General features: G+C 62.6%; 1 protein-coding gene across 3 annotated transcripts in view; it reads right to left on the bottom strand.

The window, feature by feature from the left end:
* Positions 1-3,941: 3,941 nt before the first annotated feature.
* NAV1 (neuron navigator 1) overlaps positions 3,942-24,246 on the bottom strand; it is a 52,110-nt gene continuing 31,805 nt past the window's right edge. The window contains exons 5-31 of one of the 3 annotated variants that reach the window (XM_027898101.1): positions 16,470-16,608; positions 15,968-16,265; positions 14,904-15,597; positions 14,343-14,801; positions 14,098-14,139; positions 13,785-13,933; positions 13,010-13,180; positions 12,414-12,466; positions 12,215-12,238; positions 12,048-12,125; positions 11,770-11,853; positions 11,497-11,608; positions 10,757-10,878; positions 10,346-10,354; positions 8,816-9,012; positions 8,567-8,729; positions 8,269-8,443; positions 7,970-8,067; positions 7,757-7,852; positions 7,448-7,607; positions 7,114-7,349; positions 6,857-7,011; positions 6,609-6,680; positions 6,138-6,334; positions 5,514-5,632; positions 5,088-5,285; positions 3,942-4,529 (exon numbers count right to left, since the gene is read on the bottom strand). In XM_027898101.1, coding sequence (XP_027753902.1) covers positions 4,434-4,529; positions 5,088-5,285; positions 5,514-5,632; positions 6,138-6,334; positions 6,609-6,680; positions 6,857-7,011; positions 7,114-7,349; positions 7,448-7,607; positions 7,757-7,852; positions 7,970-8,067; positions 8,269-8,443; positions 8,567-8,729; positions 8,816-9,012; positions 10,346-10,354; positions 10,757-10,878; positions 11,497-11,608; positions 11,770-11,853; positions 12,048-12,125; positions 12,215-12,238; positions 12,414-12,466; positions 13,010-13,180; positions 13,785-13,933; positions 14,098-14,139; positions 14,343-14,801; positions 14,904-15,597; positions 15,968-16,265; positions 16,470-16,608 — 4,396 coding nt within the window. In that variant the 3' untranslated portion in view covers positions 3,942-4,433. The remainder of the gene's footprint in view (positions 4,530-5,087; positions 5,286-5,513; positions 5,633-6,137; positions 6,335-6,608; positions 6,681-6,856; positions 7,012-7,113; positions 7,350-7,447; positions 7,608-7,756; positions 7,853-7,969; positions 8,068-8,268; positions 8,444-8,566; positions 8,730-8,815; positions 9,013-10,345; positions 10,355-10,756; positions 10,879-11,496; positions 11,609-11,769; positions 11,854-12,047; positions 12,126-12,214; positions 12,239-12,413; positions 12,467-13,009; positions 13,181-13,784; positions 13,934-14,097; positions 14,140-14,342; positions 14,802-14,903; positions 15,598-15,967; positions 16,266-16,469; positions 16,609-24,246) is intronic. The other 2 variants (XM_027898100.1, XM_027898102.1) reach the window with 2 other exon arrangements.

The following is a 24,246-nucleotide window of genomic DNA, read 5'->3' on the forward strand; positions in this document are numbered from 1 at the left end:
CCCTACGTGCTCTGCTGCAAGGCAGGGGAACTGTCACTGCACAGGGGACACTGCCCCACCTCTGTCCCCTCAGATGCTGATGTGGTATCTGTCACCACTGTATTCTTTCATGGGGATCAGACCTGGTGAGGCAAAAGAGGCCCAGGGGATGCCCACCCACCCTTCTTCCCCCCCTGCTTATCCCAAGTACAGCCTGTCCCTCCTGTCCCAGGAGAGGGACCTCCTGCTTTCCACATCCTGCAGAACTGCCAGCATTCCAAACCAGGAGCATTTCTGCCCACTCCAGACTTTATAGATAAAGTGTGACCTTGGGAGAGGGGTCCCCAATCCCTGAAACTGCTCCCAGCATCCTGCAAAACAGCCAGGGTTTCAGCCCAGGAGCGTTTCTACCAAGCCCCACTTCCCAGATTTTGCAGGAAGGTGACTACCAAGGACAGGCTCTGCTATGAAGACAGGCTGGGAGAGCTGAGGGTGTTCAGCCTGGAGAGGAAAAGGCTCCAGGGAGACCATAGAGCCCCTTCCAGTGCCTAAAAAGAGATGGACTTTGGACAAGGGATGGAGGGACAGGACAAGGGGGGATGGCTTCCCACTGCCAGAGGGCAGGGTTAGATGGGATATTGGGAAAAATATTCCATTTAATATCCTTTCCTGTGAGGGTGGGGAGGCCCTGGCACAGGTTGCCCAGAGAAGCTGTGGCTGCCCCACACCTGGAAGTGTCCAAGGCCAGGTTGGACGGGGCTTGGAGCAACCTGGGCTGGTGGAAGGTGTCCCTGCCCGTGGCAGGAGGGTTTAATGAGATGAGCTTTAAGGTCCCTCCCACCCCAAACATTCTATGAGCCCATCATGTGCAGCAGTGGCACAACTGCCCTCCCCTCTCAGGCACAGGGACAGAGCCCACAGACACAGGACCAGGAGCCAGCAGTACAGGAGATCACTTTATTGAATCCAATGGTGTTAGACAGACGACCGAGAAGAGACATGCCAGTTGGTGCGGGCAGCGTGGGCAGCAGGAGCTGACTTGGTGCAGGGCTGGATTTGTTTCTGTCTTTTCGGAATATCCTCAAGCCTTTTCCTGGCTTCCTTTTATGCTTCTTTGAAAATCTCTTTGAAGTAAAAACAACTAATCGTGGAAAGAGTCCAGATGGTGTTTGTTTGTTCCCTATGATTGTTCCCGCAGCTATGTACAACGTGGGGCTGGGTCTCAACATCAGGTATAAAATGGAGCGAGTTTACAAACGTGGAGGGTGCAAGGAAAAAGCAAAGACAGACAGGCGAGAGCAGTAGAAATTTGGACCAAAATCTTAAGAGAAATTTAAAAAGTGCTATAAAACCCCTCGGCAGGAATACCATGCAGTTAAGAAACACAAAACCCAGTCAATTACACAGATCATCTAAAACAGGAATTTGTCCATTTCATCTTTTATTTAATTAAAAAAAGGTTGTTTGTGTTTAATAGAAAAAAGCTAAAATTGTAAGGTTCAGGCCACCGGGCAGCAGCAGCTCGAGGGGGCAGGAGGGTGAGGTGTTGGTGTCACCCACCTCCAGCCCCTCAGGGGGGCTCCCAGGGGCCACGAGCACCTTTGGGGGCAGCAGGCACCTTTAGGGACAACAGGCACCTTTGGGGGTGACCAGCTCCTTTGGGGGTGACAGGCACCACTGGGGGCAGCAGGTACCACCTTTGGGGACAAGGGGCACCCTTGGGGGGTGACAAGGGTGATGGACACCCTTGGAGGTGGCAGGGGATGACTTAGTGCAATCCTTGGACAATTCCCTGGGGACAGAGGGGCTCAGCCCACAGCAAGGGGATGGTCCCCAGACAGCTGCCAGGCTGGGGGACACGAGGTGCTTGGTGTAAGCCAGGAGGAATCCATCAAGACCTGGTTCCCCCAGCCCATGCCCATCCCAGGGCCCACCTGCTTCCCTTTCCTCCGGGATTCCTCCTGGATCACACTCCCACGTGCCACTCACCTCCAACTGCCCAGGCTGAGGTGACAGGACAAGGGGCAGCCCCGACCTAGGGAGGGACAGGGCAAACCTGCAGGACACAGGCTGGGGGACAACGAGCAGCTGGGGGGAGGACAGTTTGGTCAACATTTTGGTGGCTCCCCAGGGGTGTCAAAAAAGAAAGCAGGCCCAGGTGAGGCTGCCCCTCCTCCCACAGGACTCCTCAGGGCACCTGGGCAAGAGGCAGACCCCAAAGGTGCATCGTGTCCTTCCCACCCCGGGCGCCGGAGCCCCGAGGAGGGCGCAAGGGGCTGGAGGGGACAGACAGGTCCCCACCGCTGGCCTCGAGCTGCTGCTGAGCCAGTGTCTTGTACAATCAGAAAAGAAGTCAGCACAGCACAGTCATCACAGAGTACAAAAAAAACCCAAAACCAGGGACGAGGCGCAGGGCCGGGCCCCCCCAACCCACACGGGGCGTTCCACGACGGATCTATGTACAGCGAGTCCTCGGCCGACAGCGGCAACACAAGAGAAGGCAAACAGAAAGCCCTAACGCCCAAGCCAGCGTGGGGAGGGGATCCGGGGAGATCCCTGCGGGAAAGGGGCCGGGCTGGCCGGCCGTGGTGGCAGCGGGAGGCTGTCGGACAGACGGAGAGGAGTGAGCACCTCAGGGCGCTGAGGCGGAAAGCACCGGCTGAGAGCACCAAGGGCAGAGGTGGCGGCTGCCTCGGGCGGCACCGCGGGATGTGCCCGTTCCAGAGGGGGGTGAGGCGTCCCTGAAGGCCCCACCAGCCGAGGCACAGGGGGCTGAGGCTGCCCAGTCTCCAGCCTGGCAGGGTTTGGAGACTGGGTAGGTTTGGTAGACCTGGCCATGGGGTCACCTTTCCCCAGATGTCTCTCCAGGGCCCTGGCTGACTGTGGGGGCTGAGCTGGAGGGAAGGAGGAGGCCCCCATAGGCCAGGTGGGCACAAGAGGGGGGTGCTGATCCGCAGGGCACCCCACAACATGGCTGGGGACAAGCCAACAGGAGGTGCTGCAGGCAACAGCCCCAGTTTGGTGAGTGCCAGCACCCCTGTCCCATCCCAGCCAAGCTGGCTTTGGGGACAATCAGAGGACACTGGAGCTGGAGCAGGCTGTGACAGCACTAACCCAAGCCCCACGTGCCCCCTTCCCGCATGGCCGGGGATTAAGGCACCACAGCAGCACCAGGGCTGACCCACTCCGTGCAGGAGCCTGGCCTGTGACAGCGCTGGGTAAGGCCAGAGGGACACGTGGCAGTCCCAGGTGTCCCCAGAGCACCAACTTGGGGCACAGCAGGACCCTGCCAGGCTGCAGGAGGGCACAGGGCTGGGAGGAGCAGGCAGCATAGGCAGCAAACCCAGGCTCATCAATCCACACTCCTAGGTCTGGCAGCACTGAGGGGATGGGAGGCAGGTTCTGCCCCCCAGCACCAAGGGGACAGGGATGGCATCTGGCTGCCCAGGGATGGGGCAGCAGCAGCCTTTCCCTGCCCTGGTACCTCTGGGAGGAGATGCCCCATGGCATCCCAGCCTGGCAGAAATCCTGTCCCTCTGCCCTGTGCTTTTGGGGAGGGGGGAGTGACCCGGTGAGGGATGCTCTGGGAGCATCCCCCTGCCACCGGTGTCCACGTCCCACCTCAGCCAAGCTGTGTGGCCCCAGGAGGCAGGTTCAGGGACTGGAGATCATCCAGTGAGCACCAGTTTTGTAACAGAGGTGGTTTGAGTGGTGAAACCAACAGCTGCAAAAGAAACCCAAGGGGAAGGGCGCTGCTGCCAGGGAAGCGGAGGGCACCAGGCCACGGGCTCCAGGCCAGGAGAGCAAAGAACCAGAACAAAAAAAGGGACCAAAGCAAAGTCTGGACTCGGCCAAAGGAAAAGGGGAAGGGGGAAACAAAATAAAATAACCGAAGCAGGGTTTATTGGGCCGTCCTGGACGCGGGGGCTGCCGTGGGGGTGAAAGGGGGAGCGCACAGGCAGGAGCTCCCACACCGGCAGCTCCCTCGGCTTTGCCCGGTGGGTGCAGAGAGAGCCAAGCCCCTCGTGCCTGTGCTCTCATCCTGCAGCCACACGCTCCTCCTGTGCCCCCCACCCCAGCTTCAGCCCAGGCGGCTCCCGCGGGGTCCCTGCCCCACGCAGGGGCCTTCCTGCAGCTCCCAGGGGCAGGGGCATGGCCGCAGAGGTCGCCCTGGTCCCAAAGCCCAAGAGTTTATAATAGAGACAGGAAAAAAAAAAAACCCAAGAAGAGAAACCAGGATTCTCCTACCCCCAGAGTCGGGAGGGGAGATGGCACCTCGCGCTCTCCCTGTGGATGAGCCGAGTTTCCCCACGCTCCGCCAGGACACGCCGGAGCCCTGCTCCTCTCTGCTCGCTCGCCAGCCCCGCGCTCCTGGATGCCAAAGGGAAAGAAGAGCAGCCCAGCAGGAGCGGTGGCTGGCAGCTCCCCTCTGCCTGGGCTGGCATGTCCGGGCCTCACAGAGTCGACTGCAGGTCGGGGTCCACCATGGTCTCACGGTCTGGAGACTCGATGTAGTTGGCGGCTTCCTGGAGCTTGAGCAGCATGGCCATCTGTGGGAACAGGAGCGTGGCATGAGCCCGAAGGGGATGGGAGGCCCATGAGTGCCTGGGGAGGCCACTCAGCCCTCCTTGCCCTCCTTGACAAACCACCTATGCTGGGAAGCTCCTTAAAGGGTAAAGCAAATCCCAGGATGCTGCAAAATCCCCCCCCTGCACCAGGATCCCGGCTCAAGGGATGCTCAAGGCTCAGTGTGCCACAGCATCATCACCACGCATCCCCTGCGGCAGCCAGCCAGCCAGCAGCCTCTCCGGGTGACATGCCAGGACATACATGAGCACACGTGTGCCCCTGTGTGGGTCTGCATGTGGACACAATGCCTTGTGGAGTGTCACACCATGCCCATTCACTGGCACATCACCACGTGCCCTGGTGTGCAGCCCACCTGCCAGCGCCACCACCCTGCACCCCCTGCTCCTCCTGGGAGTGCAAAGTGCCTCTGCATCCACAGGCTGGGCTTTTTACGCTGAAATTAAGTGGGAAAGCAAAGCTCCACCCTGCTCTGCCCCCTCCACCAGCCCCTCCAAGCCCACCCACAGTGCCCGGCCTACCAGTGGGTCTGAGTCCAGGGAGCTGGGCGTTGTGTCCTTGCCACTGCGCTCCTCGGGGGGGGACACAGCGCTGTGGGGCCCGATGGTGGGTGGGGGCAGGTGGTACAGCTTAGACTGGTCCTGCTGCGCTGACGGCCAGGGCAGAGTGTCCCGCACCCACTCCACGGGGTCCTCCCAGGCCGCCTTCTGCCCGTGGACCTGTGGCAGGGAGTAAGTGGTAGCCGATTCCTCAGCACACGGCAGAGCCAGTGATGTGGCACCCTGAGCCCCCCAGGACAGTGCTATGTCCCACAGCAGCCACATGGCACGGACTGACAGAGATGTCACCTGCACCCACAGTCCCAGTACCTCCCCTTTCCCCACCGTGGCTGCACCAGCACGTCCCTGCACTGGTTCGTGTTCCCACGTGCCAGCAGCACTGGGTACCTTGAGCCCATCTTTCGCCCCCTCCTGCAGGTAAGGGATGATGGAGTTGTTCCACAGGTCGATGAACCAGGTCCGGAAATCCTCAATTCCAATGGGGCAGGACAGAAAGAAGCAGGGACCTGCAGGGGGGAGGCAGACAGTGGAAATGAGAGCTGGGTCTCCCTGCTCCTGGGCAGTCACTGGCCCCATGGCTCACAGCACCAAGGTGGGCACACCTGGTTGGCAGGGTGCCCTGGGAGCAGTGTCCGGGCAGCATCCACCTGGCACAGTGGGCAAATATCTCCCAGGCAAGGAATGGGGTTGCCAAGTTCAATCTATCCCTAAAAGCATGGCAAGGCATGGGGGATCCACCCAGGAAAACAGAGTTCCTCCATGCTCCTTGGCTCCCAGGGCAGTGCGAGGACAGGCAGCCTTGGCTAACACCCCAGGGACGTCTCCCACAGGAACAGAGGCCACCCAGTGAAGAGCAATGCTTGCGTGCATCACCCACCAGCTGCGTTTGTGTGGGACTGGGGGACACAGGGAGCCTGTCAGACCCCTGAGCTCCTCTGGGAGGGATTGGCCCCAGTCCCTGGGGGCTCCCCACAGCGCAGGGCAAAGGAGGGAGGTGAGGCAAGGCCGTACCAATGAGGAAGTCAGATGTGCTGTGTTTCTCCAGGAAGGTGTGCAAGTGGTACCAGAGCTTGGGCACCCAGTCCAGCACCCGCAGCAGCTCCTCCTTGTTGGCATTGATGTCTGTGTCCGACTCCAGCAGCTTCCGCCGCAGGTAGCGCACCAGGAAGCCGTTGGCTGGCTCCACATTGTTGGAGAAGGTCAGCATCCTAGGGGAAGGACTCAGGTGGTCAGGGCTGGCTCTCTGTGCAAGCTGCCCTACTCCCCAGCACCCTCAGGGGACGTCCTCACACCCTCAACCTTGCATGTGCCCGAGGCTGGGGATTCAGGGCCTGCTGGGGTGGCAGGGACAGGCCTGGGGCTCAGCCCTCATAACTGCCCCCCAGTCAGAGGATGTGACCCCAGAACTGCCCAGTGGTGAGTGATGGCTTCTGTCCTCCACAACTCCACAAGGGTTGGTCACCAGGGATATACAATTCCCACCTGAAGCTGAGATGGAGGCCGTGGTTGGGGGTCATCTTCACGGGCTGGTTGGTGGTCCCGATGATGTACGGGCTGAGTGAGTGACAGACAAGATCCATGAGAAAAAGCCCCCGTGTCACCCCTGCCCGTGGCAGAGCTGATCTGGACGCGGCAGACACGTGCAGTCTCATCCCCATAGCCCAGGGATGTCACCAGGAGCACGTGTGTGCCTGGGGGGGCTGCGCTGGAAGGGTGCGGGGGGCTCTCACCATTTGTGGTACTTGCAGGTGAGCGCGCCGTTGACCAGCTCGCTGATGGAGCCCGCCTCGCTGAGGTCATCCAGGAGGATCACCAGCGGCACGTCCGCCGTGCCTGTCTCCCGGTCGATCTGGTTGGCCAGGTTGGACAGGTACAGCTGCAGGTCCTGCAACACACGGGGCTGGGTGTCAGGCGCGGGGACACGGCAGGACGGCCACAGGGAGCGCGGCGGCAGCAGCGGCGTCAGCAGGGACACTGCTGCCCTCACCTTGCAGGACTGCTGGTGCATGTTGAAGGTGCTGACGATGCCCTCGGTGACGTCCCGACCCGAGCGCTCCACCAGGTACTCAGCCAGGCGGTTGGTCAGGTAGGTCTTGCCGGTGCCACTGGGCCCCGAGAGGATGAGGCGGCGGTGCTTCAGCAGGAGGCTGATGTAGTGCTGCATCATGGGCTTGGGGATGAGTGTCTCGAACACCAGGCTGTCCACACACTTCTCCTTCAAGCCTGCGGGCAGAGGAGGGCTGAGGGTCCCGCTCACGCGCCGTGACACCGTGAGAGAGCACGGACGTGGCGTAGCAACAGAGCCCCTCTGCCACACTGACCTTTGAGGGTCACCACGATGCTGGTCAGGCCCCGGCGGCACAGCGGCAGCTCTGGTGGCTCTGCGTCCAGCACCCGCTTGATGTGGCTGATGCTGTAACCGTAGACAGACTCGGTGCTGAGCCCCAGCGTGGATGCAGGATCCATCTTGGTGATGTAATCCTACGTGGAGAAGGACAGAGCTGTCAGTGCCCCGAGGGCTGTCAGAGAGCAGCTCCAAGAGAGCTCAGGAGGACCTGGGCCAGAGAGCACCAAACATGGTGGAGCAGTATCAAAGGATGGCTCTCCAAGAGGGCTCCTCATGCTCCTACCTTGAAGACCTGGCAGACAGCCTCATCCAGCATCTTCCAGTCCACCTTCCCGCTCACCTTGGTCCAGCCCAGGAAAAACTCCTGCTGCTTGAGGTCCTAGGAGCCAAGGCAGAGGTGTGCAGCATTGGAGCACTATGTCCAACCCCTGAGAAGGCCCTTAGCCAGAGCCACGACACAGGGACAGGTCAGGGTCCCCACAGAGCCCACACTTACCCCCTTGATGATGTGCTGGGGCGGCATGCGCACCACAATCCGCAGCGTCAGCTCGTCCTTCTGGGCGCCAGCGCTGACAGCGTCCATTGGGGACACATCTGGGGACAGAGCAGTGAGGTTGTGCCAGCAGGGAGGGCCCAGCCATTGCCCAGACAGAGCCAAATCCTGCTGCGGCCACTGGTGGCATCAGCAGCACAACAGATCCCCTGCTCACTCCAGGTGAGCAGCAACACGTTCCCACCTCACACACCTCCCTGTCCCAGCCCTTCCCTGTCTGCCAGCAGCTCTGTCATCCCCACCTGCATCCCCCAGGCTGGGGCTGAAGGCATGGCCAAGGGTGAGGCCCAGGGAGCGCCGCGGTGAAGAGGAGGCCGATGTGCTCGTGATGTGGCTGGGAACAGAGCCTGGCACTGCCGAGGGCCCCGGGGCCACCTTGAGACGGTCGTTCTCGGCCTTCAGGAGATCCACCTCCAGCTGTGAGAGAAGCAGGCAGGGCACAGGGTGAGGAGCTGGATGCCAGCAGCACCCTGGTGGGGGCACAGGGACTGTGGGCACCCAGGCACTGAGAGCAGCCAGGCTCCTGGTAGGGCTCCTCACCTGCATGTTGTGCATGGTCTCCCGCAGCTGCTCCAGCTGGTGGGCCGAGTTAAGGGCTTCCAGGCGGATGTCTGTCAGCTTCATCTCCTTCTCCCACAGCTCTGACCGCAGCTCAGACACCTCCTTCTTCTCTGGCTCGCCCTCGTTGTGGGCCTGGAAGAGCCTGGGCCAAGGGAGACACCATGTCTTGCACACACCCAGGGCAGGAGCCTGCAGCCCCCAGGACTGGCCCTCTCTGGCCCCACATACTCAGCTGTGTCGATGCCCACGGAAGAGGAGGTGGAGGATTTGATGGAGGGTGAGGCAGTCTCTGTGGAGCCGTGCTGCAGCTTGGGGGAGGAGGGGGCTGAGGAGTCAGGCGTGGCGATCTCCTCGATGTCCGAGTAGGATGAGGCTGATTTGGGGCCCTTTTTGATACTGAAAGCCTTGTTGAAGGAGCTGCGTAGCTACAGGAAAGGGAAATGTTCTTGTTAGAGACAGCCTGACAGTCCAGCCTCAAAAGCAGAGACCTGGCCTGGTTCTGCCCCATCTGCCCAGAGCCCACAGAAAAGTCTGAGCTGGGACCAGTGCTACCACACCCACCACCGAGCACTGTGCCCCACCACCATGCTGGGCTCCAGCCCAACCCTACTCTGCTGGCACAGCAGAAGGATGGGGTGCACAGCCCTTTGGGGAACACTCATCCCAGCCTGGGTGGCACCAGAGACCCAAAGACCCACATCCACACACAACATCTCCCGACCCTGCTCCCCACCAGCACCTACACTGGGACGTCCAGGCACGGCACCAGCAGCCCAGTTCATCAGAACAGGCTGATCCATGCTCACATTCACCCCACCACAGTCATCCCAGCAAGCAGTGTTTAAGGGGGACGTCCCTCACTCCAGCCACTGCAGAGCTGGGCCCTGCCCCACACCTCCCTCTGCACCAGAGGCCCTGCTGGAAGAGAAGGGCTGCCAGCCCTCTGGGGGGGTCCCGGGGTCCCAGCTGGGCATGCAGCATGCACACAGCACACACAGAGCACAGGGTGGGTGAGCCTGAGGCCAGGGAGGACAAGAGACACTGCACAGGGACCAAACTGGATCTGGGTTCCATCAGCCTGTGGAAGAGCAGTAGGAACAGGCACCCCAAGCTCACACTGTGAGCGCCAGGGCCTGCTCTGAGGGGAGGTGGGAGGAAGAAGGGATGGACAACACACAGGATCCATCCCAACCCCCACAGGCACCCGGCAGGCTGCTCTGGGGTGACCCAAAAATCAAAATCGTTGCATTTCAGTGTAAAAAAAGTGGGTATCCAGCTCTGCTGATGGTGGGAGCAGGGGAGCACTGGGACCCACATGGGTACTGGCAGGGACAGAGGCACTCAGGGCCACATCAGGTAGCCCTGGAGATACAGAGATGGGCAAGTGCCCCAACCCAGTGCCCCCAGTGCCACAGGCAGGGCTACAGGGAGATCCCCATCCCAAAATATCCAGTCACAGAGAGTCAGGAGAGTGCCTGCCTCCCCTAGGCAAGAAGGGGATTGTCCCCATCCAGGGGACAGGTCCCATCCTGCTGCCTCCGGGCAGTTCAAACCCTTCTCGTGGGTGCCTGTTTGGCCTTGGCAACCAAGGAAGCAGCCAAGGTGGGCACAACCCGGCTGGGGATCCAGGATGGCCTGTGCTGGGGTTAGTGCCAGTGGGATGGATGGGATGGGGAGTGTATGAGCACCATCCCATGAAATGGAGCAGGGGCCCTGGCCGGGCACAGCGTGTGGTGGAGGGGACGGTGTGGGACTTACCTCGTACACCTGGAAAAAAAGGGTTGAGGTCAGCATAGGGGGAGAGAAACAAAACAAAGCAAGACTTAATCACACATCCAGCTCGGAGCTGCTTGGTGCAGGGAAGGGGCTGCCTGGCTGAAGTGTCCAGCCCCCCACACTGCCAGAGCCTGCAGGCAGGAGGGTGACAGGGGGAAAACACAAGGAAGTAGGCATGCAGAGCCAGGGCCAGCGGGGCACGAGAAGTCCCAGCCAACGTGTCCATGGTGGTTACACACTCCTCATCACTGCTGTCCCCAGGGGACAGAGGAGACCAACACCACGAAGCCAAGGTAGACTGAGAGCAGCTGGTTTGTGGGGCTGACCCCAAGCAGACCCTGCCAGTGGCTCCCCAAGCCCTGTGGCTCACGCCAAACGCCCCATCCAACCCACCCAGCTCTTCTTCTTCTTCTTCTTGGCGTCGGCGTCCTTGCTGCTGCCGATGCTGGAGTGGCTGGTGATGCTGTTGAGACTGGAGATGCTGTCGGAGGAGTTCTGTCGCTTGATGCGCAGCTCTGGGGTCAGCCAGGGAAGCAGAAGAGATTGCAAAAGGAGGGATCAGCCACCTGCAACTGCCCCAGTACCAGAGCATCCTGCACCCCCCTCCCTGCACCCTGTCCCTCCTCCCACCCAACACCTTCTGAGCTCTCCTCATAACTATGATGTGGGGCTCAGACACCACATGGGCACTGCCTCAAAGCCCAGAGAGATGCCCAGAGCACCCATCATCCTGCTGCTGCCCCAGTCAACCTCCCTGCCAGCACCTTGCACTCACACTGGGGTTTTGGGGCTTGAAACAGCATTTATGGGAACAAAGTCAAGATCAGCAGCCAAAACTGGCAGTCAGTAAAAGGCCTGGCAAGAGCATGCCCCAAAGAGCATGACCACCCCATTCTCCTACACACAAGCACCAAGACTTGCTGTGGTGACAGCTCTGGTTGTCCAACCCTGGCTTCAGATCCTCAGGGGTCTCATGTGTGAAAGAATTGCTGCCCAGGGAACCCTGCTGCCATGTGAGCTCCCCCTATGAGTGAGCGTGCCCTGGGACCCTGCGCCAGCCCCAGCAGGAGCAGCCCTGGCTCAGGAAGGGCTGCATCCCTGTGGAGGTGGGGAGCTGCAGCATCATGCCTTACCTTTGGGGGTGACATCAGTGCCATTCAGGGCACCCTGGATCACAGCTTGGGCCTCTGAGTTCTTTTTCTTCAGGAAGTCAATGGTCTCTCGCAGGTCCAGCAGCTCCGTGTCCTGGGGGAGCAGAGCCGGGAGCCATGGAGTGCATCCCGAAGGTACAGGGCCCACCCCAAGAGCACTCTTGGGACAGACATATCTGCAGCATCCCCCAAGTATAGCAACCCCCCCCATCATGAGCCCCCTCAGTGCCCGTTCAGCACCCCGACAGCACCCACCTTCTCCTCGGCAGTTTCGGCCAGGTGCCGCAGGCGGGATGTCATGCTCACCAGGCTCTGCTCAAAGGCTGCGACCAGGTTGGCCTGGGAGAAGGGGAAAAACGTGGAAAACCCCACGTTTGGGTCAACACCTACAGCTGGGTCAGCACCCACTGCCAGGTGTGGGATGCAAGAGGCTGAAGGGGGCAATCGGGGCTCCCAGGGGCACATCCAGCACACGCCCTGTGCCCCGCAGGGACGGAGCGGTGTGGCCCGCAGAGGCTCCCGTGGGGACTCACATTGGCAGACAGCTGGGACGTCAGCGTGGCCACCTTCTCCTGCGACGACTCCAGCTCACGGCGCAGCTTCCGGATTTGCTGTGGGGAGAGAGCGGAGGGATGAGAGGGGCTGGGTGCTTACCCTCGCCAGGGGTCTGAGCGGGCATGAGCAGAGGGCGCGGGCTCACCTCAGACTGCATCTTCTCCTCAGCCTGGCAGCGTGAGAGCAGAGAGAGACAGACAGACAGACAGAGGCAGGCAGTCAGGGGGACAGCGAGGCATGGAACAGGCTCAGCACCAGGCAGAGGCATGCACAGAGCCCCCCCCCGATCCCACCCACACCCCACAGCCATGCACAAAGCAGCGCAGCACGGAGGCAGCTCTTACGGAGGAGTAGGTGGAGGATGCGCTGGAGGCCAGGGACAGCACCGATCCGTGAACTGCAACAGAGCAAAATCCAGGGTGTCAGGGTGCCTCTGACAGTGGCACCCCAGGGGCTGCAGGTCAAGGCACAGCAGGGTGCAGGGGACAGGGCTCTCAGTGGTGGGGGGCTCTGAGAGGCCTGGGGTAGGCACAGGGTGGGATGGCAGCTGCTCAGCACTGTCCACCTCTTGCTGCGTGGCTGCTGAACTCCCTGGGCACATGGCAGGGAACACTCTCCACCTGCACCCTCCTCTCTGGCTGAGCTCAGGGGCTCTGTCACAGTCCCCAGCTGCTTGGGTTCCCTCCTCCCCAGTGCCACAGCACCCTGGGGCCAACCCAGGGACACTGGACATCCATGGGGGTCAGGGTGGGCTGTGGCCCCGGGGCAGATGCCAGCACAGAGGAGCCCACCCAGCCCCTCAGGGCTCTGATGCCAAGGATGGGATGCACTGACCCCTCTGATAGTGCTGTAGCACCAGGAGAAAGGGACAAGTGCGCAGGGAGCCCCACCACCATCCTGGAGCCTCCTCTGCCTGGGCAGGAGCGTAGCACACTCTCACCATCGTCCACAGGGTCCCGGAAAGAGCCCGAGCGGATCATGCCCTTGGGCTTGTCGGCCAGGGAGAGGGTGCTGCCCATCTGGGAGGTGCTGTACAGCTCGAAGGTGGAGTCGTGGGTGGGGATGCTGTTGGAGCGGGTGATCCGCGGGGCTGCGGTGGCAGTGGGGCTCACTGCAAGGAGAAAAGCGGGGAGGAAGCAGGGTCAGAGTCACACTGGGCACCTGGGATCGGGATGGGGAAGCAGGGCTGGGAGCGATCCACAAGAACTGGGATGCAGGGAGGAAGCAGGGATTGTGGTCCCAAAGCAGGAAGGGGGTGGGGGAAAGCTAAAAGGCAGGTTGATGCTGGGAAGACCTGGGCACTAGCACCACGGTAATCACAGGGCTGAGAAACAAATCCATCACTCCAGGGCCAGGTGGGCACCACCATGCCAGAGACCATCACCTGCAGGTGCAGAAGCCCAGCCTGCTGTCCCAACCTGTCTGTCTGGACCCCACAGACCTGCCAGGAACATGCAGCTCCTGGTGAGAGCAGGGCAGGGCTCACCCCTTGCCCCACTGGGCATACTCAGAGGAGCAGAGACCACAGACTGAGCCCCGAAGGTGGATGAGATGCCCTGAAGCAGAGGTGATGGACATTCCTGGTCCCAACCCAGCACCAAAAGCACCAGGGTGTTGAGCGAGGGCAAGGAGAAAAGCAGCACCCAGGGAGGCACCAGGGGAGCACAGGGAGAAGGAGGGAAGGGAGCTGGGGGCCGGCAGCAGAGGGCACTGACCGATGCTGGTGAGTGGACCCTTCCCAACCAGCGCCATGGGGAGGGCAGGGGGCGAGGGCAGGTCCTGCTGCTCGTCCGACTCTGGGAGCCCACTGATGGCGTGCGAGTGGCGTCGCTCCTTGGCCTCCTCCTGGGAGTGGAGCTGGTACCTGGGGAGCCGCAGACAGGCACGGTGAGATCGACCAGCACCGCCCCAGATCCTGCCCACTGTGCTGTGGCCCAGACTCCTCAGCTCAGGGGCACTGCCCTGGAAAGCATTACACGCCCTCTCTCCCTCCCCAGCACCATCCAAAAGTGATTTGGGCTCTTTTACCTCAACCCTTTCTTGGGCAGGGTGTTCCTGTCGCGGTTGGCACTGGAAGGGAAGGAAAAACTGAATGACATCTCTGCAGAGATGAGGGAAGGAGCCATGGAGATTGAGCTGCAGGGATAGGGGGCTTTTCCCCAGAAACGTAGCAGGGAGAGGCTCTGAAGCAGGCAAAGGTCACGGCAGGACAGCAGGGACAAATCTCAGCCCATGGAGGTGCCCCAAAGACCCAACCCTTCCTCCAGCCATACCTGTCCAGATGTGTGAGCCGGGGGCTTCCACTCCAGCCCAGCTCCCCTGCCTCTTCCTCCTCCTCCTCCTCCTCTGTGCTGGCAGCGGGTGCAGCAGCAGGGGTGGGGGTGGTGGTGCTGCCCCCTGAAAAGGCACTGGGCAGGCTCATGGGCATCTGCAGGGACTCCATGCTGCGGTGCAGGCCAGAGAGCTTGGGGTACATCCTGCCCTCCTTGGGGACGCTGAAGCCGCCCATGAGCTCCAGGCCCTGGGAGAAGCTGGCCGAGTTGATGTTGAGGATGGGGGCAGGGCTGGGGCTGAAGCAGGGTGCCAGGTGCCCGCCGGCCGGGTGCAGGTCCTGGAGCTTGGCAGTGTGAGGGGGGTGCAGCTCGCCGGAGGAGGACAAGTCCAGGCTGTTGGAGTTGACTTTGTCCAAGTTGGCTAGGGTGGGAGGCTTCACGTAGGTCTTGGCAGCCGTTCTGGAGGGGGAAAATGGGTAGGGAAACAGGTGAGACTCAGGTGCCGGTGATGAGCACAGCCATGCCGGACACCTGCTGCCCTCAGGCGTGGAAGGACCATACCTGAGAGGTGTGGGGGGCAGCTCAGACACCTTGGCTGCCGGTGGGAGGTTGGCCTGGGCTTTCGGGGTGCTCTCAGGTGAGCTGACACTCTTCAGTGTCCCGCACTCAGAGTCAAGTGCCACCGCCTTGGCCTTGGCCTTCTCCTTCTCGCGGTCTGTCTGGTTCACAGGGGCCGGTGTCCCACGGCCGGCACTGATCTTGGAGGGCTCCTTGAGCCGTGACACCGAGATGCCACCCTGCTTGGTGCTCAGCAGGCTGGGGTCTATGCTGCTGCTGACGGGCCGGGCTGCGCTGCGGCCCCCGGTCACGCTCATGGAGCTGGACTTGGCGGGCCGGGGCAGGCTGCGGTACTGGATGTTGGTGCGAGCCCCTGGGGCCATAAACCCGGGCTCAGCCGCGTTGGAGACATCCAGGCTTGTTTTCCTCCCGCTGACTGGCTTGACGGGGATGCCGGAGCTCTTCTGGATCTTGCCGAGCGTGGCCGAGCCCCCAGCCTGCATGACGGTGGCCGTGCCGGTGGCAGGGGCTGGTTTCTTGTAGCCAAAGGAGCTGGAGGACGAGGGGCGCGTGAGCCCCGACGGGGGCTTCTTGGCATCAGCGGTGCGGTCACGGCCGGCATCGGAGGAGGAGCGCTGCAGGCCCGTGCTCTTCACAGACAGCTTGCTCTTGTCAGTGGCTTTGGTCTCAGGCTTGCCTAGTGGCAGGGAAGGACAGGTTAGTGTCCTGGGAGGCTTTGGGGACATTTGGGAGTGAACTAACCCAGATAGGATATGCGCATCAGAGATGCAGGGGTGTGATGGAGAAGAAGAGACATGCCAGGTCGACAGTGCACCCAGCGAGCCCCCAGCCTGGCACGTGGACTCAAGGCCATGGAGCAGGCACAGACCCCCAGCCTGCCTGTAGGGATGTACAGCCTCGTCCCTGCCTCCAGCCCACCCCCAGCTCCTGGGACTGAGCACAGGCACAGGGCATCCTGTGGCTGATGTGCTCGGAAAGGTGCACAAAGACATCACCTAACCCTCTCCCCACTGGAGAAGCTGGACCCTGCCCAAACTGGGTCTCACCTGCCACTTTGAGAGTGCTCTGGGCCGTGTGGGTGATGGGGGAGGTCACGGCCACCGGAGGGGTCTTGCCCTTCTTGAGGGAGCCCGGGGTGCCCAGACTGACAGGCTTCTTCAGCTCGCCGCCCTTGGGCCCCTCCTCGCCGCCATCCGAGGGCTCCCGCCGCCACTTGGAGGAGCCATGCTCCATCTTGAGGCTGCTGCTGTCGTAGTCCAGCTTCTTGGGCGCCTTCTCCTCACCCTCACCGTACCAGCTCAGCCCACTCTCCACCAGCGAGCGCTTCTCCGAGTCCGTGCGCAGCTGTGGGCAGAGTGGAGTCAGGGGCGCTCCTGGCACCCACCCCAAACCCATCCCCAGAAAGCCAGCTGGGAGAAGGATGCACCAGACACCCTGTGCCATGCCTGTTTTCTATGACTGGCATACTCTATCCCCTCTTTCCTGCCGAGGCAGTGGCACCAGCTCGGAACCAGTGCCGGGAAGGGTCTGGGTGCCGCTGGCACCTACCGCTATGGCCGAGTTCCTGCGAGAGGCAGTGGGGGTGGAGGGCAGGGAGTTGAGCGAGGAGCTGGCGTTGAACTCCTCCGAGCTGAGGTTGTCAGAGGCATCGCTGAGGCCGCTGCTGATGGAGCTGCTCTCATCCCAGCTGCAAGGGACAGACAGCATCAGATCCCTGCCCAGCCCAGTGGGTCCCACCACCTACAGGAGCTCCCTGCTCCAGGGGCTGCCAGGGCAAAAACCAGCTCCTGGTAGTGCCGTGGCAGGAACGAGGTAGGCAGGGGTCACACCTATTTCCAGCCAGCCCAGAATGGCATCAGTGGCCCATAGGCACACAAGCCCCAGTGACCATTTATCTCCCCATTAGGGCCCTGTGGGGATTTTGGAGGGGAGGGAGGGTACCCATGCAGGGCAGGGAAGTCAGCACCCACACCACAGGGCTGGCAGCACCACAGCTGGCACCAAACCCCCTGCGATGTGCCCCGCCAAGAGGGTTGGGATTGTCGGAAAGGGCAGGACCGCTGGAATAAACAAACATGTCGTCCCAAAGCATCCACCCTTCCTTGGGTGGCCCCCACCCACTGCACCCAGCTCCCCCCCTCCAGCTCCCAGCAGCCACAGGCAGCAGGTCCGGGCACCGCTGCTATGCCGAGGCGGCTGCTCCGTGCCAGGGCTCAGCCGAGCGTGCATGGCCCCATCTGCAGGGCCGTCAGTCAGCGCCGTGCACGGCCCCATCTGCAGGGCCGTCAGTCAGCGCCATGCCGGGCCAGCAGCTGCCTGGGTGCCCCACGGGCCCAGCCGGCTCCGCAGCGCGGGGCTGTGCCCGCGGCGATCCGGTACAGACGGGCACGGAGCACCTTCCAGCACGATGAGCACGGCCCCTTTCAGGTCAGCAGCTGAGTAGGTCAGGGAGGCCCCCACAGTGAGAGCCTGGGGGAGGAAACGCTGGAAACAGGTTGCCCAGAGAAGATGTGGCTGCCCAACCACTGGAAGTGTTCGAGGCCACGCTGGACAAGGTTTGGAGCAATCTGGTCTAGTGGAAGGTGTTCCTGCCCATGGCAGGGAGTGGAACAAGACCAGCTTTAAGGTCCCTTCCAACCCAAACCATGCCATGATTCTGTGACAAGCTGCAGTGCAGGAGCAGAGCTGGGGGCTTGCAGCCAACCCCAGTCCCTGTTGGAGATGCCTGTTTGTCCACACTGGGGCCAGAGAGGTGCAGGAGAAGCCCAGAGAATACAAGAGACCCACCAGCTGGTAAAGCCATTTTGTGTCATTCAAGTGACACTCTGATTCTGGGGACAGAGCAGCATGGCCACGCAGAGGAGAGGGCACCTGTGCCAAATGCAGTGCCAGGGCACAAGCAACAGTCACTACCATCCCCTCCAGGATGCCCCAAAGCCCATGATGGAGCAACATAGGCAGCTCCAGCACCCTATGACCAGCACTGTGTGTCCTGCTCTTTCCATCAGGAAAGAATTCATCAGAGAGTGGTCAGAGCCAGGATACACACAGCCCCCTGCATCCCCACAGGTTGGACAGAACCCACAGGTGCTGCTGCCCAGGAAGGGATTTCACCAAGACAGTGTGCATGGGATGTACTGCTGAGTTGCTCAGCTCCAAGCATCTCCCACCACCAGCCCTGTGCTGGGGGTGACTTCCCACCAGGACAGCAATCCCCACCCGCAGCAAAGCTCCTCTCCCAGCAGCCAGCACTGGGAGCAAGGCCAGGCTTCAGGAGAGCCACGTCCTGCAGGGACATGGCTGGGGCTACACGGATTGTTGGGTACCTCAGCTTGGCTTTTGGGACCTGGCAGAGAAACCCCAAACACTCTCCCAGTCACATATGGGATACCCCTGCTGCCCTGACCGCAGGCTCCCAGAGGGAAACAGGGAAAGGGGCACAGGGTCTGAGGCTGAGCTGGGGCAGGAGGTGACCCCAGATCCTCCTTGGAAACCCATTACCAAGGAAGGACAATATGGAAGGTCACAGGTGACATCCCAAAACCACTCAAAGCCTGGGGTGCTGCTTGGGAGCCAGCTGCATTCTGTGAGGGTGACTCTGACTCTCTCATGAGACACATGGCTGGCACAGTGAGGGATCCCCCAAACTGGCACGTGTATGCCATAGGCAGCACAGCAAGGAAAGCCTCAACCACAGCACCACTGGCCCCTTGGCGAGCACAATCTCATGGAGCAAAGCCGAGTCCTGGCACCCCGAGTGCCCCCCGAACCCCCAAACGGGGGGCAGCCATGTCGCAGTGTCACCCCCTGCTTTGTGCTCTATTCTCTCCATCTTACCCAAAGCCATTCCCAGTTCCCGGCCCCGCACCGAACCCACCCGCAGGCAGCCCCGCGGCAGCTCCCGGGGACGCGGATGCTCAAGGGCAACGTGTCCGTCCTGCCGCGCTCCGCGGCGCTGGCGGGAGGGCGGGACCCACCGGGAGCAGGATGGGACCCACCGCGCGCAGGATGGCCCCGGCACGGCCCCGGGGATGCGGACCCCGGCCCCATCCCCGGCCCGGAGAGGCGGCTGCACCGGCAGGGAGCGGGGGATGGACCTGCCCCCTCGGCGCGGTGCGCGGGGATGCTCCGCTGCGCTCCACCCCGGCCGCGCCCCGGCTCGGAGCGCCCTGCTCGGCAGCCCCGGGGTCGGCACCGCCGGCCGGGGGCACCGGATCCGCGGGAGGCCCGCGGGGGCTCGGCCCGGCCGCGCTGCAGGTGCGGGGCGGGGGCCGGGGCGGAGGATGGGGATGCCCAAGGGAGCCCTCCCCCGACGCCCCCGATGTCGCGGTCCCGGGCGCGACCGCGCTGCCCTGACCCCCCCCCCCCTTTTCTCTCCCCCCCCGCTCCCCCCAGCGCGGCCGAGACAAAGCACCGCCCGCGGAGCGGCCCCGGGGCGCGGGGCTTTGTCTGCCGGGGCCGCGCTCCGGCCGCGCCCCCGCCCGCCCGGTGCGGTGCTGGTGCGGTGCCCGTGCCCGTGCGGTACCTGCTGGTGAGGCGCGGGGCGCGGCGCGGCCTCCCTGCCCGCAGCATCGTGCTGCCCGCGGCGCGGCACGGCACGGCCCCGCCGGGCGGCCGAGAGGGGCGGAGGGCGGTGGGACCGCCCCGCTGCCCGCGCCTTAAAGCGGCAGCGGCACCGGGCCCCTCTCCGCCGTCCCCCAGCCCCGCCTCGACCCCGCCGGGACGGGCCCGGGGTCCCGGCTCTCAGCCCCGCCCGCCCCAGCCTCCCGCCCCGCGACCGTGCCTCCACATCCTACCCCCCAGCCTGGTCCACTGGTGTCCCCCAACCTCAGCCCAACGTCTCCCCCCAGCTGCCCCCGGAGCCCCCAGGCCATCACTCACACACCCAAAGGCAGCACCGGGGCCCCCCAGTCCAGCCCACAATGTGACACCAGAGGCCATCCCTCAGACTGGCCCCAGTGCCCCCCAAAGCACCCCATTCTCCCTCCCCAAAGGCACCACCTCTCACCGTGGGTCCCGCTGAGGGTGCCGGGACAGCTGCTCCCAGTAACCCCAGTGCACACCCCCGGTAAGGCAACCCACACCCACCCTGCTCTGCCCTTCATCAACTAAAATCCCTATTTTTGTCCCTTTTTCCTCTCTCTCACATCAAAGCAGGAACCACGCTGCAGGGCAGGGTCCTCACCAGGATGGTGACAACGGGGACACCTTCACCAGCCTGGCCACGGTGGGCAGAGAGAGTTAACTGCAGCCTTAGCAAGATAGACCCGGTCCCTGCAGGCTGGGAAATAAGTAATTCCTTCCTTGAAGCAACGGCAACGCCTCTTGGCTCCTTCCTCACTGCCCTATCGCTCCCTGCACAGTGCTTGCCCCAGCATGGCGTGGCACGGCACAGCTGGCCAGGGGTACCCAACCATCCCTGTCCCTACTGATCAGCTCCTTCCTGCACCCACCAACCCAGAGCTCATGGTGAGGTCACCAATACCTCCTGTGGGCAGCCAGCCCCGCAGCGGGGTGTCAGCTCCACAGCTGCCAACGGGGCAGCACAGCCTACCCAGCACTGCATCCCCACGGTCCCTCTGGCCTGGCACGATGCCAGGCACCGTCCTTTCCCTCCTCTTCTGCTGGCCAGCTGCCTCAGCCCCACCACAGCCAGCTCGGGCAGCGCTCAGAGGAGCTTCAGCTGGGCCCAAATCTGGGCTAGGGAGATCCAGGGTGGCAAGGGGAGGCAGCCTGGCATAGCCCAGCACAACAGCCCCTGGGACAGGCAGCTTTGACCCTGCTGGAGCCATGGGCCCACTGTGAGGTGACAGCAGAGAATCGCTGCTGCTCACAGCAGCCCCACGGGCACCAACCCTGGCACTGACCCTGTGCAGAGGAGCATCCCCAGCCCATTTATCAGCAGAGGTTGCTGCTGTGGCCCGAGGTTCAAACTCCCCCTGTTTCACCCGTCTCACACTGGCACAGACACCTGCTCGTGTGCCAGACGGGGGCTCCTGACACCCAGTCCCTGCCAGGCTGGTCCTGCCAGATCCCAACTGCCTGCCCAAAGCCCACCCTGGATGAAAGCGAGTCCCTCCTGGTCTGCCCTGACCCCTTCCTCCTGTCACAGGGGATGACGTGCAGGGTCTGCACCAGGGGGGTCCCAGACCCCACATCAGCAACTCACTGGCACCGAGGGGGCTCTGTGGCATCGATGCCCCCAGCCCCAGCCTCGTGCTGTGACTTGAGGCAGGAGCAGTGAGGAAAGCACAGGCACAGCCGGGACTCTTCCCACCCTCCCCCTCTCCTCCACTTAATGGGGCAGAAAAACCAATTAGCTTCATAAATCCCGCTGGGAGGGTTGAGGGCTCCCCATGGGCACGGGCAAGGGGGGCTCTGCTTCCCCCTCACATCCACATCAGAAACCACCTCAGGGCATCACAACACTCATCACTCCCTCCCTGACTCCCTTAGGATCCCCACAGCCTCTAAACCCCTCCACACCTTCCAGGACCCTCCCAAAGCCCCAGGTACCCTCTCAAACAGTGCCAGCCCCTGTAGAGAGCCAGGCTACCCTGACCCTGGGTGTTTCCTGATTGGATTTCGGGTACTGGCATCTGGCACCTTTCACTGAAGCTGTGCTCAAAGGAACAGGGGGCTGCAGAGACCTGGCAGATGTGGAAACTGAGGTAGTGAAGGGGGATCTGACCTGCCTGAGCTCACCCAGCAGAAAAGGATCAGCACATCACATCCTGCAGTTGGTCCAGTACCCCCTTCTCCAGGCAGCACTGCATCTGGCCTCTGGCCCCCCAGGGGAATCCCAAATGTGTGTGGTCCCTGCACAGGGGGACCACAGGGGCCAGGTCGTGCCTCCATCCCAGCTCTGTACCACCAACCACAGTACCAGTGGGGTCTGATTTCCCCGTGGCAGCGAGGCCGAGGCCGTGGGGGGATCACCCAGCACTCCCTGCCCGCCGCAGTGACACTAACCACGGACCCCAACCACACTCCTGTCCGCCGTGTTACTGCAGCTGCGAGCTCAGCTGGCCCCACTGTGGGGGACAATGAGGGGTCACCCCTCTAACACACCCGAGCAATGGGAATCCCAAAGGAAGCGTGTCCCGTGTGGGGATCTCCACTGGCAGTTACGGGGACATGCAAAGCCTCGGTCGGGGCCACCGCGGCACGCGGGGGCTGCAGCGGCTGCGTGTGGTGCTCGGAGAGTCCCAGGGCAGTGCCGGGGTGGGGAGCAGTGTGACTCAGCCCGCTTGCGAAATTCCTATTTTTCCCGTCGTCTGGACAAGCCGGTGACCTCGGACACCTCAGCCCACAGCAGAGAGACCCCTCCACAGGCAGTAGGGTGGCACGTGGCACATGGCAAAGCCAGGCTTTGAGGTCCCCAGATGGCAAGCAGACTGGTAGGTGGGTTTGGGGGGCAGATTCCCCCCAGAAGCTCTCCCCAGGGCACGTGGGCGTGCGAGGTCAAGCCCTGGGCTCGGCATTGCTCTGTGTCTGCATCCAGCCCCACTAACAAGTCACAAGAGCCAGCAGCTTCCCACATCCTGGGCGTGTGCTGACCCCCAGGTGCCCTGCATCCCGAAGTCCCACAAGCACAGAATCCCCTTCCCAAAATATGTCTCGTGCAGCCGCTGCCACAGCCCCAGGGGGCCAGAGTTTAGCACTGGGGACCTGGACCCAAACCCCAGGGTACAGAGCCACTGAAGGGCAGGGCAGAGGAAGGCACCAGAATGGTGGTGGTGCCCAGCAGGGTCCTGGGGCCCCCTTCTGGGAGCATCCCCCATCCCCAGATGGGAGGAACTGAGCCCGGCACACGGCACAGCCCAGCAAATATTTATCCAACATCCCTCCCCAGCTGGCCAGGCCAGGGCCCCCCACACACGCCGGACCACGTGCAGGGCCACAGCCGTGCCCCACGGGATGTCCCCCACGAGAAATGACTTCACAGGCTCGCTGGGACGGGGTGAGGGGTCATCCCAGACTGGCCAAAGCTGAGCGAGGGGCGTTTAAGGGAAGGGAACAGGCGCCAGCGCCAATCCTGCTCGGAGCAGGAGGGGAAGGCGGCCGCTCCCCCACTGCTCCTGGGGAGCTGAGCCAAACATCTACTCCCGCCTCCGGGCTGCGTCAAGCCCGAGGAGCTGCGAGGAAGCCAGAGCCAGGCCAGCCCGAGCACAGCGGGTGTCAGCTCCAGAGCATCCCTCCAAGGAGGGTGCTGCTGGCAGCCCCCAGCCCTGCTGGAGGGGACCACAGGCCCTGCAGCACCTGGCTGCCAGCAGCACCACCACAGTGGCTTCGGACAGTGCCAAGAGCTGGACATACGTGCCCCATGGTCCCAATGCCAAAAGCTTCTGTCTCAGCTCCATTTCACACCTATGAGCAGGGTCAGGGTAGTACCCGGCTCACCACTTGCTGGTCCCACTTGTGGTGGGATCCAACATCAACAAGGTCAAAAGGACGTCATCCCCAAATCACAGCAGTCCCAGGGTCACATAAAGACTCCCCAGTCAGGACTCTGGAAGCCCCAGGGGACACACACAGACCCAGGGACCGGTTCTGGAGCAATGCCCCCACGCCACAGCCCTGCAGTGCACACAGACCATCACTACTCCTGCAGCCACCGCAGCAGAAGGAGCTGACTCAGCAGCCAGCCCCGCTCACTCCCTCTGCACCCCAAGAGCTCCCAACTGCAGCAAAGCCTCACAGTATCCCACTCACTCCCCACTGTGACCCAGATGACCCCAGGGAACACCTGGGGATGCTGCTGCACCAGCACCCAGGACAGGTCCTGAGCGCACACAGCACAGGGGGAGACACAACAATGTGCAGCCACACTGTGGTGGCACCGCTTGGACATGCAGGGCATGGCCAGAACAAAACCAGGCCAAACCTGGCTTGCACATCCCTGCTCCTGCTCCTCACCACTGCTGTTGCTGCAGAACTGGGGGGCAAAGCCAGAGCTCTCCAGCCCCTGAAACTGGCTGCAGGTTGCCTCTGGAGGAAGTGTCACGCTGATGGACGCAGGCACGGCTGGGAGAGGACATGGCTGGGATCCTGACACAGGAATGCTGCTGGGGGCTTGGATGTCCCCAGCCAATCCCTGCTCAAACCTGACTATCCCACTCCCTTTCCGAGCTGGGCCCCAGGTCCCCCACTGCCTCCTTGGCTGGGCTCACCCCAATCCCCACCCAGCTGAACCCACCCCAACACCCCACGGGCAGCGAGCGCCTCACCTACCTCAGCCCTCGCTCCTTCCAGGCTGCTTCCCCAACGAGCCATGGGGATGCCGGGTCGCGTCCCACAGCCCCACACGTCTCCGACAGGGACG

The sequence above is a fragment of the Empidonax traillii genome, unplaced genomic scaffold (genome assembly GCF_003031625.1).
Source record: "Empidonax traillii isolate 1590-97213 ecotype Southwest subspecies unplaced genomic scaffold, ASM303162v1 scaffold579:size954524, whole genome shotgun sequence".
Classification (NCBI taxonomy): Eukaryota; Metazoa; Chordata; class Aves; order Passeriformes; family Tyrannidae; genus Empidonax; species Empidonax traillii.